This window comes from Equus caballus, chromosome 27 (genome assembly GCF_041296265.1).
Source record: "Equus caballus isolate H_3958 breed thoroughbred chromosome 27, TB-T2T, whole genome shotgun sequence".
Lineage (NCBI taxonomy): Eukaryota > Metazoa > Chordata > Mammalia > Perissodactyla > Equidae > Equus > Equus caballus.
This window is the reverse complement of record NC_091710.1, coordinates 53,796,049-53,815,118: the sequence shown is the minus strand read 5'-3', so window position 1 is coordinate 53,815,118 and position 19,070 is coordinate 53,796,049. Positions and strand designations below refer to the sequence as shown.

At 34.8% G+C, this 19,070-nt stretch overlaps 1 protein-coding gene across 2 annotated transcripts in view; it reads right to left on the bottom strand.

Moving 5' to 3' along the window:
• Positions 1–19,070, bottom strand: part of CSMD1 (CUB and Sushi multiple domains 1) — a 1,833,881-nt gene that overhangs the window by 1,307,338 nt on the left and 507,473 nt on the right. For both annotated transcript variants that reach the window (XM_023630572.2, XM_023630573.2), the window contains exon 3: positions 7,326–7,438. In XM_023630572.2, coding sequence (XP_023486340.1) covers positions 7,326–7,438 — 113 coding nt within the window. The remainder of the gene's footprint in view (positions 1–7,325; positions 7,439–19,070) is intronic.

Genomic DNA, 19,070 nt, shown 5'->3' with positions numbered 1-19,070 from the left:
CTTTCATCAGATGTGTCAATAGCCACAGGTTTTTATATAAGCCTTGCTAGATTGGCTAAACTCATTTCTTTTTGTGACTCTGTATCTCTCTTCTTTGCCCCATTAATTGATTGTCTTAAAGTTGAACTTTGAGAAAGTAATCATCTGTCTCTTATGACTGTGCTTTTTGGAGACATCAGTATTGATGTTACTAACAGAAATAATTATTTTCAAGTGTCCTTTTAAAACATTTGATTGGAGGTTCTAGGTACCTACTGTTGAATATTCCTGCAAACTGAGGACAAAAAATATACCCAAGTTCTGGCAAGTAAGCCTAGAGGGCTAACATGGCGACCGAGAGCTCTGCTTGCTACAACAAGGTGAAAGTGTCCTCACTCAAGGTGTGTCCTTATGCAGGCTTACCAACCTAGATTACCTAAACAGTCAAGAGGAAAGTAATTCTAGAAGTTTCCCATTTGTTTCAGCCTCAGTCATTGTTATGAATCCAGATGACTGTGAAAGTGTCAGCTAATGGACAGTTAACTGCTGCTCCTTCGCCATCACTTTCTGCTTTCTGGAACATTTCTCTTCTGCCAGGTGGGTCATTCCTGTTCCACACTTTAATTCAGGTTGAGTTTGGATAATCACTTCAAGGGAGAAATAAATCAGTGCTGACATTCTAAATAAAGCTTTGAGTTTGAAGGGTAATAATCTAGCTGCTCTTTCTAAATCCGGATCCATGGATGTTAAAGGAAAGAAAATTCTGCTTGAGGGATGTGTCAGAGAGAAATGCCAAATATATTCCGCCAATGAGAAACACACTCACAGGAAGAAACTCCGCCCCACTCTTGGAGCTAATGACTTATTGAAACCCAGAATGAAAGGTCTGTGTTGGAGCCAAGATTCACTTTTCCCTGGTGAAAATATAACTAGTATATGAAAATGTAAGCCATTTGCTTTCATAAAATAAATGTACAATAGATAAAATTAATCCATTTTAAGTTTTTACAGGTTTAATGGCCTGTATTTGAGTCCATTATTTTTAAAAGAGGAACCTCATGTGTATATTGTCAGTCATATCTTCTCTTTGTCTTTAAATCCTGTCAGTGCTTTCTTAGAAAATTCAGGATAAGAGGATGCATAAACCAGAGAGAAAAATCAAATTCTAATCAGTTAATTGCGACACTTACTGGCAGTTCTCCTTTTAGGTTTCGAGGGAAAAAAATATGAAGTACTGGATGAAATTAAGTTGAGGTTGAGTGCAGAATTCTATCAAAAAATATTTTGGAATGTTTAGTTTGCACCAAACGCCGAGGATTCAAGTTTTTCTTAGAGTCCATGATTGCCCTCAAGGGTATAAAGAAAAATGACCATGAGAGATGGCATATTAAGTGCCATCTAACGGCTAAAGTTAAAAAGTGCTACAAGAATTCAGAATTCATTTTATCCACGTTATCCCTCTACCCTCTGAGTACATTTCAGACGACACAACTATGATTTCAAAGCCAACAGATGAGAAATTTGTAAAATGGAAGCTTATACAAACAAAAATGCTACACTTTACTTAACAGTCCAGTGAAGAGAATTCAGCTTTTTCTTTAAGGCTCTCACAGAGGAAGTGCTCCATCCCATGGATGTAACAAAATAAACCTGACCTCCTAAATGTGAGGTCCTCCAGGAGGGCCATGCTCCAGGCCCCCTGTGAACTCTGAGGAGACCCCAGGCCCACAGATGCTCCCCTCTGCTGCCCGTTCAGACTCTCCTGCGTCAGCGTCCTCTTGTCTGCATTCCCTTCTCCTGTAAACCAAACTGCCTACAATTCTTAAAGAAAATAATTTATTTTTCTCCATATTTCTGCACATGAATCTTCCTCACTCAAAGATCCTTCTAGTATCTATCTTCCTGGAGAACTTCTATTCAGTGCCTGGCACAAAGTAGGCATTTAGACATGAGCTCTTTGAATGCATCCTTTGAGACATAGCCCGAGCATCAATTCTGTAATGATCTCTATCAGGCCTGAAAGTAGAGATGACCTTCTCTCTTTTGCCTGATCCTGTCAAACACCATAACTACTTATTAGCACCAATTACATTCTATGTTCTATTGAATTTTGCCATTTTCACCTTGACTAGTCCTTCAGAATAGGCATCATTCTTATCATCTGTATTCATAATACTTAGTATTAGGTCTCTGGGAGATGCTCAATGAATGTTTAGTAAATAAATGAGAGAAAGAATGAGTGAGTAGATATGTGAGTCCACTCACACAACCACATATACACTGTGTGTGTATATGTGTATGTATATATATATTTGTACCTGTATATATACATAAAAATGGAATTCTTCAGGTGTATATACACACATATATATGCATGTATTCATGAGTGTGCTTTTGCATATGTCTGAACACACAAATAAAGTTAAGTATACGAAAGGATCTATAGCAAGTGGTTAAAAATTACAACTTCTGAAAACAGGTAGACGTGTTTAATTTCTGCTTTCACTATTTAATAGCTATGAGACCTTGGCAAACTAAATTACTAAAGGTCACTACCTCCCTTTCTCTATCTGATAATATTAGATAATTTTACTTCACTTATAAGAATCTTGTAAGGATTTAATAAAAAAATGCATATAAGAGTTACTACCATCCTAGACACATCTACCTGTCTATCCACAGAGATACATACAACTGAGTAAACAGAACATAATATTATAATTGATAAAATGAATGATTTCAAGACATAAAAGAAAAACCTGAAAGAGAAGAATTCCTTAACAAGAGCATTTTATAACCCAAGGGAATCTCTTAAACCATCTCCATGGGCCATTGTTTTTCCCAGTCCAACTAATGAGCTATTTCTATGAAACATAATTTCCTGTCACAAGTAAAGTTTTACTGTTTAGTAATGTTGAATTCCTCCTCACTATACCTCCAGTATTTTTTCATTAAAATGGATTTCGACTCTTTCAGATTTATAGATTTAATGTGTAAAGTTTAAGGCCAATGTACTCAAAGGTGGCACCTGGGGAAGCTGAGATAAATGTTGAGTGTGTAAAATTAGTATTTCATGATCAAAATATTTGACTGTCAGTATTTGTAGTTAAAATATTCCCTTTTCAACTACTATGTCAGCTGCATATTTAAGGTAAGCTTAAAGAAAATAGGTTTCTACCATTTCATATCAGCTTTGCTTTAGATAGGAATCCTATCTAACCTTCTTTCTGCCTAGCCAAACGATTATTGCAAATGCAAATACCTATGTCAAAATGTGCATATGATTTTCATTCCCATTTCTTTAAAAAACCTGCCATCCCATGAATAAAACCTTTGCCGATTGTTCAAAGAAAATTTAGCTCCTGATCAATGGAATTGTCCTATACCATTGAGAAATGTTCTATATGAGGCAAGTATTGATTCTAGAAAATTCACATTGGACTCATTATTTTGATTCATAGACTTATTGTTTTCTATCCAAATATAAGTTATATTTTACATAAAAATTCTATTTCACACAAAATCGTGGATTATAAAAAATACAACTACTGTCAAAGAAAACTTATTTCACCTACAAAAAAATCTAAAAATTCAAATAAATCATATTCAATAATTCACGAAAACTAAATTTTTAAACTATAATCAAGATTTAAATTATTAAGTCAATGAATAAAAAATTACCAGTCTATGAAACATTCAAAATAATATTCAAGATAAAAATAAAGATGTGCATTAATGAAAGAAACTTCGTTTACAAGTAAATCAGACTGCAGAACCAAAATAATCAAAGTTTGGTGTCCAAGAGCTTTCATCATATAGTCACGTTTCTAACAGTTTATTTCGTCACTAATAAGAAAAAGCGTTAAAAAAGACAGGCATTCCCTTTTAAAAAGTGAAAAAATAAAAAAAGCATCAGAGTGACATGTCATTTGGGGCATAGTCTCTAGATTATCATGATGTCACCAAATTGGTTTATTCTCCTTGTCCTCAAGTCTAATGGTTGCCACACCTTGTCATGCCTGTTTGTCATGACATAATATTGTCATGTCTTTACATGCCATGTCAATTGTCTGACCTCCTACATGATTTTTTCTTAAATCACAAACGATGACAAAATAAAAAATAACTTTTTTTCGTAATTGAGATATTGATGAAAGACGGTAGACAAATAGAAATACATGGATAAATGCTATTTATTTACACAGTACTTCAATATTGGGCATGCATAGGAATTTTGATAGTAATCTATCTCATTGTAAATTAGGCATAATTCCACTACTTTGTTTAAATTTACCGAAGAAAATTGGGCAAATTCTTTAATTTGTCATGATGAATAATGTTCAGTGATGGAACTAGCAAATAATATATTACAAAACACTCTATTAAATTACTAACTTCAATTTTATTGTTCTGTATTTATTGGTTAAAATATGCTCATTTCACCAACAATCTATAAACTTCCTCAATAGACCCTGAAGGGCTCTGTTTTCACAGAGTCAATTACAGTATGTGAGTAACAATAGTGCAAAGTTTATAAATATTTCCATTTAATTTTCAGGGTTAAATTCAATGACTGAATATATTAATTAGAATATTTTAATTTATTGTGTCCATACTTGTTATGTAGCTTAATATTTCCAGGTATGAATAATAATTTCTGTAAATAGTACCTTTTCCAAATTACTGCCAGGGTGCTATAAAGTTCAATGCCTACGAAGTTTGTTACCGAGGCTATTATGTTTAGACAGATTTTTAAAATTTAGAAGATTTTCTCCAATTCAAGTCAATGAACTTAAAAATTTAAACATCAATCTGGTAATACTAAATAAATCCTAATTTTAATTGGAAGAAAAAAGCACTAGTTTAAGGATAAGAGAAAATGATTTTTTTTAAAAAGTTGATTTAGTATTTTATATTTAAACTGTTTTCTTAAGAGCTCTTGGATAATACATCAAAGTTTTCGTATATTGCTTGGCTTATATAAATTACTTGATGGATAATCTTATCTAAAGAAAACCTAATGAGAAAGAAGGAAATCTGAATCATCAAAAGGATTCAATGTTCTGTTTGCAGATATTTTTCTGATGATTATCATTACTTCTGCTTTATATTACATTTGAATAGGTGTATTTGCATATCTTATACACTGTCTTAATAAAATATCACTTTTTCCTGTGACACTACCTGGGAAAAGTGATGGTTGTATCTAAATTCCCTGTGGGGACTGATACCATTGATAAGTCACTTGGCATTTGCATTGAAAGCTCTACTCTCCTCTAGGTAAATTCTCTAGTGTTTAATCTTCTGCTTAGTCTATAACTAGCTTTATTTCTTCAGATAGTACAAATTCTTTTCTCGGGGGACCTTTAAGCTAACTGAGAAATATTTTTAAAATACAGATGTTAGATATTGGATACAATTTTTGTTTCACTGACAAAGCAATTTACTAAAAAATAAAGGCTTGCATTTAGTTGTAAATATCAGACTCCACTGTAACATCACTATTTAAAATATAAATTAAAAAAAAAAAGCATTTCCACATATCAACATTTTTAAAAACACAGTTAACTTATGGTCCTGTCCACTTTTCTACTCATTTTTCTATTTTTTTAATAACTCATAAATATTTTTTCTAACAGAGACAATGTCACCAATCGTTTTGTACGCCATTATGACAACCAGTAATGTCAACAACAACAGCCCAGGGAGATTCAATAGAATTATTCATTCTGCAATCACTCAACATCAACAGAGCTTCTACGTTTATCTTAGGAAGTTCAGCAAGACACTATACTCAAGTACCAACTTTACCAGGAAAGGGATGAAAATTACCAAGATTTCTAAGATGTGGAAACTTTAACAACTTTCTGAGCAAATCTCAATGTATGTTGATCAACCAAGGTAAGTTTCACAGGCAACTAGTATGAATTTCCTTACAGACACTTTTATAATGTTAAGTGAAAAAGAAATTACATGAATTTAAAGTATATAGGAAGTGGCAGAAATAAGCAAATTTTAAAGCTAATAAAATCTATTAATCCTAAATTAGGCTGTTACTCTACAAGTATTAACTTATTCCCTAATAGTCAGTAATATGCTTAAAGGTGGTTAACCCTTTCAGGACACTGATGCTGGTTTATGTACAAACGTAGTGTCCTGGAAAACATTGAAATCAGAATAGAAATCAAAATATAATAGTGTACACCTGAAATTTATATAATGTTATAAACCAATGTTAACTCAATGCAAAAAAAAAAGCATAGTATAAAATCTTAAACATCGTACCACGCAAAACTTTAAATAAAAGGATAAATTGGACTACTTATGCATCTGTGCAAAGAAGACGCTCTACCTTATGTTTTCTGAGAAGTGCATAGTAGCTAAATTCAGTTGCACAAAGCATATGTAGATTTTATCTTTCCACAAAGAACGAGTTTTGCCCAAGTACACTGAGTAGTGCAAATAAGGACATATGCAGACAGGACTCAACACCGAACAACATCCGATGTAATCAGGGTGTATTGTAAATGGGGACTGGCCTATACCCAACCTGTAGTCTTTCTTTTGTTTTCAGGGTCTCTGGAGTTTATTTGTTAAAAATAACAGCTTTCGCATTACACTTGAAAGAACATTTAAAATGTCTGTGTGAAACAAGACAACAAAAGACACCCCTCAGCATTGACACTTAAAGTTTTACTGGTGCAATTTCTTAAAGCTGAGTGCTTGAAAAGATCATCCGTATTATTTCCTCTATCAAAGGCTGAACTCGTTTCTAATTTTTAATATTTCTGCCACAAAATTGGTTCAATAATTACAGCAAAACAAAATCCAAAACTATGAAAATAAACAGAACCCAATCCCCATGCCTGGCAATGACCAAACAGTAAAACCAAAATAATTTTCTCAATTAAAAGTCTCCACTTTGACAACAAAATCTCATTTAGTGAAATTTCCTTTACTTAAGCAGTATCAGTATTATTGTCCAACAAAAATTTCAAGAAAATGCTTCTGCGTTAAAAACGAATTCTGCACAGAAAAGGAGTGCTGTTAATTAGGATTCAAAATTTTCAGTTTCTCTGCTGCATGTCAAAAGAAAAATCACTTATCTAATCCAAAAGAGTTCTACCAATAAAGAAAAATTGTAAACACATATTTTGTGCTAGAAAGTTTGTCAATTATAGCAAGAAGTGTTCTCCAGGCAATATATTACATAAATGTCGAACATTCACACCATTAAACCACCTGTGAAACAGCAGCTTATGTTTTCATTAAAATCTTTAATCCAGAGAGGCAAGCGTGAGGTCATCTGGAGAGTAAATGTGTGCAAAGCACAGCACGTGTCCTACCTTCATACAGGGCCTTAAAGCCTTGGGCACTGACGGCGAAGTCTGTCGTGAACCACAGTGTCAGGATAGATCCCGTGCTGACTATGGAGGAGGGCAGCTGAAATCCTGATAACCTGAATTCCAAAAGAGACATGAATATGGTTAAAAAGCATGAATTTGTTACTGAAGCTTTTTCGATGTACATATTTCATTCCTCTTCTCACTGTGGTATATTATTTGAGATATGTCACTAAACACTTACAAGATCCATAAACAGGACTTTGCCCAGTAATTGAAATTAAGTACTTTTAAGTACCAGAATTTGTTTATTTCAACAATTTTTGAGAAGATTCTTTCTTGAAGGATTTGTACAATACACCATTGTCTTCAAAAAGCATATGGAACTTAAAACAATGTAAAGTCATCCTCATATGTGCTACAGGAAACAACACGCTTTTGCTTGTGCTTTCAAGTTTATTTTCTTCCTAAATTATTAGATGGCGGGTTGTCACATCTCATAGCTAATGTGCTTATTCTTAATATCTACCCCAAATGAAAGGCCATTTCTGTTGAAAAGAAAACGTACTAGACACCGCATAACAAATAGAAATCTATTACCACCTTGGGCAGAGGTCAAATGAATTGATTTTATTTGGTTTCAAGACAAATCTTTTGGCTTCTAAGATATGCTTCTCAACTATCACTGGGCTTGGATATATTTAGAAATTTTAATGATGATAAAGTCAGAACTCTGAATGAGTGAACTAGTATAATCATACGCTTAATTCTTTAGGAACTAACAGCTTTTCAAAAGGTCAAACAGAGGCTTCACCAATTTGTATTTTACCTAAATTTTCCTAGGTAAGTAGTTTGTCTACAGATTTGCAGTTTAGTGTAGTCTGAACATAAACCTACGATGCCAAAAGGAATCGCCCTGAACTTTCATCCCTCACAGGAGACATTCTGGCTTGCCAGTAGGTCTATGATATTAAATTCCTCGTTATAACCATTGTAGTTTGAAAAATCAACACTCTGAACCTAATCAACATGAATTATTATGCCCAAATATGATGAAAGAGATTAACAAGGAAAATGACAAAACCAAGATAAAAAAATAAACATAAGATCAAATTTAAGTAATAGAATAATTCTACGAATGCCTGTAACATCCATTGCATGTTATTTTTGGCTTCACAGGATAATAGGCTTTCGTTTCAATTAGTTTTTTGTTTTTACTTCAATTTTATTTAAAAAAAGTCTCCAATTTTTTTGGTTTTGGATGGCTATAATCTACTGCCAAGCCATAATTTCTTATAAATCAACTTTAAAGTCATTTTCCTAATTAAATTATAAGTATCAGGCAAAGTATGTATATATGATAGAATAGTATTCGGCTGTAAGAAGAAAATCCTGCTTTTTGCAACAATATGCATGAACCTTGAGGCCATTAAGCTGGGGAAATAAGTCAGATAGAGAAAGACAAATGCTGTATGTTTTCACTTATATGTAAAATCTACAAATGCCATATTGAAAGAAACAAAGAGTGGAATGGTGTTGGCCAGCCAGGGCCTGGGGGGGGGGGGGGGGGTGGAAATGGGGAGATGCTGGTCAAAGTGCACAAACTTACAGCTAAAAGTGAGTAAGTTCTAGGGATCTAATGTTCAGCATGATGACTACAAGTAAAATATTGTATTACATACTTGAAACTTGGTAAAAGAGTAGATCATAGATACTCTCACCACAAAAAAAGAAATGGTAATTATGTGACAGCACAAAGGTGTCAACCAACCTTATTGTCATAATCACGCAACAATATACATGTGTATCAAATCATTAGGCTGTACACCTTAAACTTCCATGTTATATGTCAATAAGATCTCAATAAATCTGGGAAAAAAGTATGTGTATATGTTGCTAACATTTGTGAATTTAAACATGAAAACAAAACAAAACCATCAATTGGTTAATTCTATTTCTTTCATGAAACAGTGTGAGTTTCAGCTGACTTGAGAGCAGTGTTCTGGGGAAAGAGAGATGCGCAGCATGCCACAGGAACAGTGCACTGGATCGTGAGATGTCTAGAGGACAAACTCTCCCCTAGTCTGCTGTATGTTCTACAATAGAAGATACAAACCAGGAATCCTGAGAAGACCCACATGCTGGGGACGAACTTCCCTCTCTATCTCTGAAAATTCAGGTGCCCTTGAGCTCCTGGTGCCTGCTTCGTCGTTTTTGCTCCTCCTCTGGTCCTCCTTTGATCATTTCTATCTTTTGGTTCATCACCTTATCCTATCTGTAGCATTTGTAGCTCTATGTGGATTCTCACCCGCTCGCAATCATGTTCAGGAACTACAAAATGTGCTTTTCTATTCTTTCCCTTGTGATCTCTGAAGAGCCACATTAGTTCCTTTGATTTGTTCCCAGTTCGGTGACAATCAAAGTCACTCCCAGAGATTCCATTCACATGAAGAGCTAAATGACTGATAAGTGGAAAAAGATACCTCTGTATCATTGATCATACAAGCAGTCATTTTGCTGTGTGTTTATATGTTATCAAATACAACCCAGAAAATACTCAGTGAAACAGACACTGCCTTCAGAAAGGAGAACAAAAAGACTGAGTTTAGTTTCTTCCATAGCAGAAAATCAGCAAGCATATAGAAGAACTCACCAACACCATCAACTCACAGGATTTAATCAACATTTATAGAATGCTCCACTCAACAAGAGCAGAATATACACTCCTTTCAAGTGCCCATAGAACATATACCAAGATACACCAAACCACAGGCCATAAAAACAAACCTCATTGCATTTAAAATAATTGAAATCATACAGAGTGTGTTCTCTGACTGCGATAGAATCAAATTAGAAATTAATAAGAGAAAAATGACAGGAGAATTTCCAATCACTGGGAAACTAAACAGTACATTCTAAATAACCCATGGATCAAGGAGGCAGTCTCAAGGGAAAAAAAAATACATTGAACTGAATGAAAATAATAATGCAAAAATATTGAAATTTGTAGAACTCAGCTAAGCAGTGCTAAGAGGAAAATTAATATCTCTAAAATCATACATTAGAAAAGAGGAAAATCCTCATATTAATAAACGAAGGTCCCATCTCAAGAAAAAGAAAAAGAAAGTCAAAATAAATCTAAAGCAAACAGAAGCAAGAGACAACAAAATATAAATGCAGAAATCAATAAAATTGAAAGCAGAAAAACAAAGAAATAGAGAGAAATAATGAAATGAGCTAATTCTTTGAACAGATCAACATAACAAACATCTAGTAAGCCTGACAAAAAAAAAAAAGGAGGAGATGGGAGAAGATACAAAGACCTAATACTGGGAAAGCAATAGCAAATGTTACTAGACAACCCACAGAAATGAAAATAAGGGAATACTACAAAAACTCTACTCACATAAATATGACAATTTAAATGAAGTAGGCCACTTCCTTACAAACACAAACTATCACAACTTACCCAATATAACAGAAAATTTGCATAATCGTCTAACTATTAAAACTCCTTCAAAAGAAATCTCCAGGCCCAGGTGGTTTCACTGGAGAATTCTATGGCCATAGAGTGAATGTTTGTGTTTCCTTCAGATTCATATGTTGAAATCTAATTTCCAATGTGATGGTATCTGGAGATGGGGCCTTTGGGAGGTAATTAGGCCATGAAGATGGAGCCCTCAGGAATGGGACTAGTGCCCTTATAAGAAGAGACCCCAGAGATCTCCCTCACCATGTGAGGACACAGTGAGAAGGAGGCCATGAAATGGGAAGCAGGGCCCCAAAAAACATCAGATGAGCTGGCACCTTGACCTTGGACTTCCCAGTCTTCAAAACTGTGAGGTACAAATTTGGGTTGTTTATAAGCCACCCAGTCTGTTGTATTTCGATATAGTAGCCCAAATGCACTGATGTGTACCAAACATTTGAGGAATTAACACCAATTTTCTACAATCTCTTCCAGAAAATAGAAGTGGATGAAACACTTCCCCACACATTTTATGGCACTAATATTACCCTATGGACTGAATTTTAGCTCCCCAAATTCACATGTTGATGCCCTAATCCTTAATATGACTATATTTGAAGATAGGGCTTTTAAAGGGCAATCACGATGAAATAAGTCGGGATGCTAATTCAATAGGATTGTTAGCCTTATAAAAAGAGGAGAAGAAAGAGATCTCTCACTCTCTTGCTTGCCACATACACTCAAGAAAAGGCCATATAAGCACACAGCAAGAAGACAGATTTCTGCAAGCTACCAGAATTGCACCATGCTGCACCCTTATATCAGATTTTCAGCCTCCAGAACTGTGAGAAAATAAATCTCTGCTGTTTAAGCCACCCAGCCTATGGTATTCTGTTATGGGAGCCTGAGCAGACTGAGACACTCTGATACTGAAATCAGACGAAGACAGTGCAAAAAAGGAGAACAAACCAGCATCCTTCATAAATGCAGATGCAAAAATCCTTAGCAAAATAAGAGAAAATAGAAGTAAGTAATATATAATGAGAATGATTCGACACGACCAAGCATTGTTATTTCAAGATCTAAGGATGGTTCAATAGTTGAAAGCCAATCAATGTAATCTGCCATAATAACAGACTAAAAAAATAAAATCTCAAGATTATAATAATCTATGTAGAAGAAAGGATTTGAAAAATTAAATATCCAATCATGAGAAAACCTCTCAGGAAAATGTGAATGGAGGAAAACTTCCCTGACTTGACAAAGAGTGTCTACAAAGCTACACCTAATACTATACTTAGTGTGAAGGGCTGAGTGCTTGCCGCTAAGACTGAGAATGAAGTGGAGATGTCTGGTCTCATCACTTTTATTTGACATCGTGCTGGATGATCTAGCCCCTGCAATAAGCCAAGAAAAGGAAACAAATGCATATAGATCAGAAAGGAAAAAATAAAATTGTCCCTATTTGCAGATGATACAATTGCCTACATAGATTATGCAAAGGAATCTACAGTCATCCCTTGGTATCCTTATGGGACTGGTTCCAGGACTGCCCCCCTCCTCAAATACCAAATCCAAGGATGCTCAATTCTCTTATATAAAGTGGAGTAGTATTTGCATATAATCTACAAACATCCTCCCTCTTGTATACTTTAAATCATCTGTAGATTATGTGTAGTACCTAATACAATGTAAACAGTTGTTATACTATATTGTTTAGGGAATAATGACAAGAAAAAAAGGACTGTACATGTTCAGTACAGACGCAACCATCGTAGGCCTTTAGACCCACAGTTGGCTGAATCTTTGGATGCAGAACTCGTGGATAGAGAGGGCCAAATGTATAAGAAAACTCCTGGAACTAATAGTTAAGATAAGCAGGTGCACAGAATACACAATGAACATACAAAATTCAGTTGTATTTCTACATACTAGCATTGAATACATGGACACCAAAATTGAAGATACAATGCCATTTACAATCATTCAAAAAACAAAATGCTTAGGTATAATAAAACATGTACAAAATTATATACTAAAAGCTACACATTCCTGAAAGCATCAGTAAAAAACTAAATATACCGTGTTAATGGATTGGGAGACTCAACATTGTAAAGATGTCAATTCTCCCCAACTTTATAAGCAGGTTTAACAGAAATTCTATCAAAATCTCAACAAGAGGTTTTGTAGATGTAGACAAGATTCTTCTAAAATTTATATGGAAAGCCAAAACAAATAGAACAGCTTAAATAATTTCAAAAAAGAATAAAATAGTAGGAATGGGTTTACCCTTTATCAAGACATTTCATAGCTGTAGTAATCAACATCATGTGGTACTGGCAGAAGGATAGACCCACAGACCAGTGGATCACAACAGAGAACCCAGAAATGAACCCACATAAACATGCAAAACTGATTTTTGACAAAGTGCCAAGGCAATTCGGTGGAGGAAAGATAGTCTTTCAACAAATAGTGCTGGAACAATTGGATGTCCACAGGCAAAGTAACAAAAAAATGAGTCTAGATCGAAGTCTAACATCCTATACAGTAATTAACTCTATGGATCATGAACAGAAATTTAAAATATAAAATTATAACATTTTTAGAAAAAAATAGACGGAAATCTTCAGAATCTAGGACTAGCCAAAGAGTTCCAAGACTGGACACCAAAAGCATAATCCATAAAAGGAAAAATTTAGATATCAGACTTCATAAGAATCAAAAACTTTTGCTCAGTGAAAGACACTGTTAAGAGGATGAAAAAATAAGCTATAGACTGGGAGAAAAGATATGTAAACCATACACCTGACAAAAGACAAGTGTCTAAAATATATAAAGAACTTTAAAGACTCAACAGTAAAAGAACAAATGATCCAATTAGAAAACAGGCAAAAGACATAAAGAGTCATTTCATCCAAATGGATGTACAGATGGCAAAGAAGCACATGGGAAGATGTTCAACATCATTAGTCATCAGGGAACTGCAAATTAAAACCACAAAGACATATTGCTACACACCTAGTCAGAATGGCTGAAATAAAAAATCGTGACAATACCAAATGCTGGCTAGAACTCAGAGAAAATAGATGCTCATATATTGCTAGTGGGCACAGCCAGGCTGGGAAAGAGTTTGACAGTTTCTTGAAAAATTAAACATGCAACTACCATACAACCCAACAACGGTTCTCCTGGGCATTTACCCCCCACTCCCCAAAATGGAGATGAATGTTCACACAAAACCTCTAAGTAAATGCCAATAGCAGCTTTAGTCTTGATAATCAAAAAGGAAATAACCTAAATTCTCTTCCAGGGGTGAATGGTTAATAAACTGTCATACATCAATGCCATGTATTACTAGTAGCAATGAAGAGAAGTGAACTATTGGCATACGCCACCCAGATGAATCTGCAGAGAATTAAGCAGATTTTAAAAAATGGTAACCCTAAAAGATTACGTACTGTGTGATTCCTTTTTTCTTTTTTAACATTCTTGAAATGGCAAAATTACTGAAAAGTGGAAGAGATTTTTTTTGTGGCCCAGTGTTAAGGAGTGAGTGGGGGTAGGAAGGAAGTGGGTGTGGCTATGGAAGGACCACATGAGGGATTCTTACGGTGATGGAAGACATTCTATACCTTCACTCTTTCAATGTCAATACCCTAGTAGTGTTATCGTACTATAGTTTTGCAAGATACTACCTTTGTGGTAACTGGTAAAGAATATCCAGGATCTCTTTGTGTTGTTTCTTACAACTGTGAATAAATCTATATTAATTCAAATTAAAAACTTTAATAAAACAATAGATTGGTGGAGTTGGGACTGAGAGGCACGCAAGAAGATATTAAGAGATTCAAATAATCAAATTACTAGCAAACCAAAACGTTGTGTTTAATAACAACGCATTCTCTCATTAGGTTTTAAAAATAAATTGAACAAAAATCATTGAGGATTATTTCACTTAGTCCATTTTGAAGTTTTAAATATTTGTTAACCTCAGTTTTGATATCAAATAATGTGACAGAACTTTAAATATAAATTCGTGATTTTTAATTGAGTTTTATAAAGAATTGTGATCATGAAGGAACATAGTCAAGCTATACTGGCTCAGAAAAAAGTAACAAGATGAAAGAGTTCTCAAAACATTGCCGTATGACTACCCATTAGAAGGAGTTTAACATGAGCAATTTCCGACAAAATATATACACATGGTCTGTTTCAAATAGATGAACTGAAAAAGACTCATTCATGTTTGAATGCAAGAGAATGGAGTTCAACATTGACTGAGGTGGGTAGGAGACGATAAGTTGATCTAGTTGATAATAAAGAATGTCCAAAAGCTAAATTTGTGATTCCAATGTTTATAGCCATTCCTCTATCACACTAGCTGAGAGTGAGTAATCTTATAAGAATGACAGATGAGACTCCATTTTCTCTGCAAATATGCTGTTAAGGACACGCTTCAGTACATCATTTATATCCTTTGCATGAGGAACCTTGGGATAAACTTCACTGTTATCTAACTTTCTTTGAGGACGAATACCTGTTCTTATGAACAACTGGCTTTTTTTTTTTTTTTTTTTGAGGAAGATTAGCCCTGAGCTAACTACCAGTCCTCCTCTTTTTGCTGAGTAAACCTGGCCCTGAGCTAACATCCGTGCCCATCTTCCTCTACTTTATACGTGGGACACCTACCACAGCATGGTGTGCCAAGTGGTGCCATGTCCGCACCCGGGATCTGAACCGGCGAACCCCGGGCTGCCGAGAAGCAGAAAGTGCTCACTTAACCACTGTGCAAACAGGCGGGCACCACAACTAGCTTATTTTTAACAGCCAGTAAATCATTGAGCTGTTGAGGTTTCTCTCTTAGTGTTGACTAAAAGAAAACGTAGAGCCCATTTCCGGCCTTTCCTAAGTAGCATGTGAATTTTTATAGTAGCGTCATTACAGATTCCATACATTTGTATCCCTTCTAATTCTTACCTTGGTGCCATCCATTTGTCTTCATATCTTTGTAAACCACCTTAATTCTAGTTATAACTAATCAGGGTATTGATAAAGTAGTAAGTCAATGACAGCAAAAAAGAAAGAAAATAAAGTTAGTCTTCCCCTCCCCATTTCTCTCTATAAAACCCAATATTAAGCACAACTTATGAACATTTGACTTACTTCTTCTTCATACACTGTGACTCAGAAAATTAATATTTCAGAGGATTAAGGTGATAACATGGTTAAGCCACTTTGAGATGGCTGGAATGAAAATCAAGCCACAAATACATGTCTATCTGTTTACAGTATATTCACTGCCATAATATTGCCTACACAGACTAAGCAGGTATTACCACACAGTCTGGCCAATGTGGGCAGAAAGTGGCCCTGAAGGTTGAGTTGTAAGAGGGGTCCATTTTACCCAGAGGCTGTGTCTATCCAAACATCCACGCCATGGTAGCCACTGTAGAAAACAACCCTTTGATCCTTATCCAAAGCATAGGTTTTCATCTGATGCCCTAGTTGAATCATTTGTGGCAGGAAGAAGAGAATGGTTAGGAAAGGGAATGGTTTATGACAATAATGACAGAAATCCATTTCATTCTCAGTAAAAAAAGAGAAGCTATTATGGGTCCAAACATGCCTCTCTCCTTACATCTTTTCCTAGTTGCATCTTTGTTGTCCTACAGAACCTCATTTACTACATTTTCTTCTGGGAGAAAGCAATTCCCCTCAGACATCCAGTGATCTGGGTAAATGATAGAGCTTGCCTGTCAGAGATGAGCGATGGTTCAGTAAAGTAGGGACGATTTGTGGCAGAACTTCTATACTCTCAGTACGCGTTCACTCTGCAGAAACATGAGTTTCAGAATTGAACAAGTTTCTTCTTCTTCCATCTCTCAAGAAATTACTAAGATGAATGGCACTTAAAAATAGATCCAAAATATTTGGCACTGCACTATCATTCAAGACACTCCAATCATGATAAAATTCAATAGTCTTGAATATTAGAAGTAGTATTGCTGAAGAAAAAAATAAGCAAATTCAGTGCAATGCTAAGCAGTAACAGAAGACTGGTGTGAATTCTTTAATTGCACATAAATTAATGACGAAGTTGTAACTCCTTAAACAGAGGTGCACTCCTAAATTACACATTGTACACACTACATAATATAATGTTTGTGATTTTAAAATGTCAGATACCTTTAAAACCACAGTTTAGTTAAAATGTCAAGTATATATTTTAATTAGAAAAAAATCACTAAGTTAAATCTTTTTCCAGTGAATATAATTGCTTTAAAGAAAATCTGTGTAAATCCAAATGTTGCCAAACTGACATTAATACTCAATATTTGATAATACTGCATTTCATACCATATGCCAATGTGGATAGCAGCATAATATAGATTAAAAAAGGCTTGGCCTAACATTAGGAGGGAGATTAGAATCAGATCCTAAGAGTTAACAAGCATCTTAGAGATTAATTTATCCAAAGTTTTACCGATTAAATTAATTTCCTCAAAAAGAACCTCAGTAAGCCTCTGCCCAGGGCTTATGCAAATGCATCCAAGGCTGAGAAATAAAGACCCCACAAGGCAGTTCGTTGTCTATTAATAATCACTTAGAATGTTAGGATCCATCTTTCTCTGTTATGTTCAAGTATCAGTCCCATTACTATTACTTAGAATAGTTTCCACGTCACGGAATAAAATATGAGGCTTAATGTTTTTCAAAAAACTATCCATTTGTGATGATTGTTACTATTTTAAGGGTGAATGTCTCTTGAGTTGCTTTATTTGAGCCTGAATTTTACCATATGTTTGGTTTGAAGTATGATCTTGGGTAATCAGAATCAATTTTTCATTCACTCAAAATATTTACTGAACACCTACTAAAGATATATTAATGATTACCATGTTTTATGCATTCAAGAAACTTACAGTCTACAGTGAAAGACAGGAAAATAAATAGGAACATTCTGGAAGTAAGCAAATCAGGATAATCCCCATGGAAGTCTTAGAGCAGCTGTTCTACTTTCTACCCTCCAGATTTGATAATGGGGATATGGTGATGCACATAAAGTTCTCGATAACCTTTGAATATGTCAACAAAATATGACCTTCATGATACTCTCCAATATCTCCTAACTTCCTTTCTAGTGTTTCAAGAAAAAGAATTCAAGAGTTCTATCTGAGGATAAAATCTCTCCAACTCAGAGAGGTAGACACAGCCCACAAATTAAAAACACATACATTAAATATTTTTTAAAAAATGTGTTTTCCAAGTCATCAAAAGATTATGTAATTTTATTTTAAAAGAAGAAAACTCCCTATAAGGTTCCTGAAAGGAATTATTTTGTAGTAAAAATAACAACCTTATGGTCACTTATAGATGTAGCAGAAAGACCAAGATTAATTGGGAGGGGTAGGGTAGACTATCCCTGTAATGGATAATTAGAAAACAGAAGGTACTGTCCATGAATTCTTAAGTTTTATATTTCTGGTTAATAAACTTACACTTTTCTGTAAATGAACTGTTTAATTATCTGCTGAAAGCTATGTGTATTAGAATTTTTCCAAGATTGGTTGTAGGTTAGGAAAGTGTTCTTTATTAGGGTAGATATTAAAGTAGGAAGGAGCATTACATGACATTAAATGCCAGATAATTCAGCTTTTCATTTTATGGAGAAGAGAAATTAATATTAGTGAGATTCAGTGATTTAGCCAAAGTTGTACATATAGTGTTAGAGCCCATACTTAAAATACAGCTCATCCCCCTTGTAAGCCAGTGGTTTTGCCACTTAGTCACTTCAAGGCAACTTGTCCAGTGGGATAAAATATTGAAATATTGGTTTCATTCTCCCTTTTTCCCCCTTTGGATCTCTTTTCAGAAAGTAATTAACATCAGATGTAATGAAGAAAGAACCAAGTTCATGGCTTTTGAGGTCCAAAACAGACTCAGAGCATCAACAGCTCTGTTTATTTTTTAAATTATTAAGGTTTAAGGTTCATGCCACAAATAGTAAATTTGAAAGATCTCACCTTCCTTGGAGACATGATACTGGTTTCCTGGTCTAGGAATGAGAACAATTTGGGGAGCAAAAAGTGTTCCTGGACATCAGTATGTCCCTGAGAGAAGCAACGTAGACAGAAGAATGCTAGTGAGATTGACTTCCCTTGCAGGTGAAGTCCTGGGAGGGGTGGCTGCCCATAAAAAGTTCCTCATGCGAGTATAGGGTGAGAACCATGGAATGCACACAGAAGTGCAATTGGGTATGTCTAAGTTCAAACGTTTCT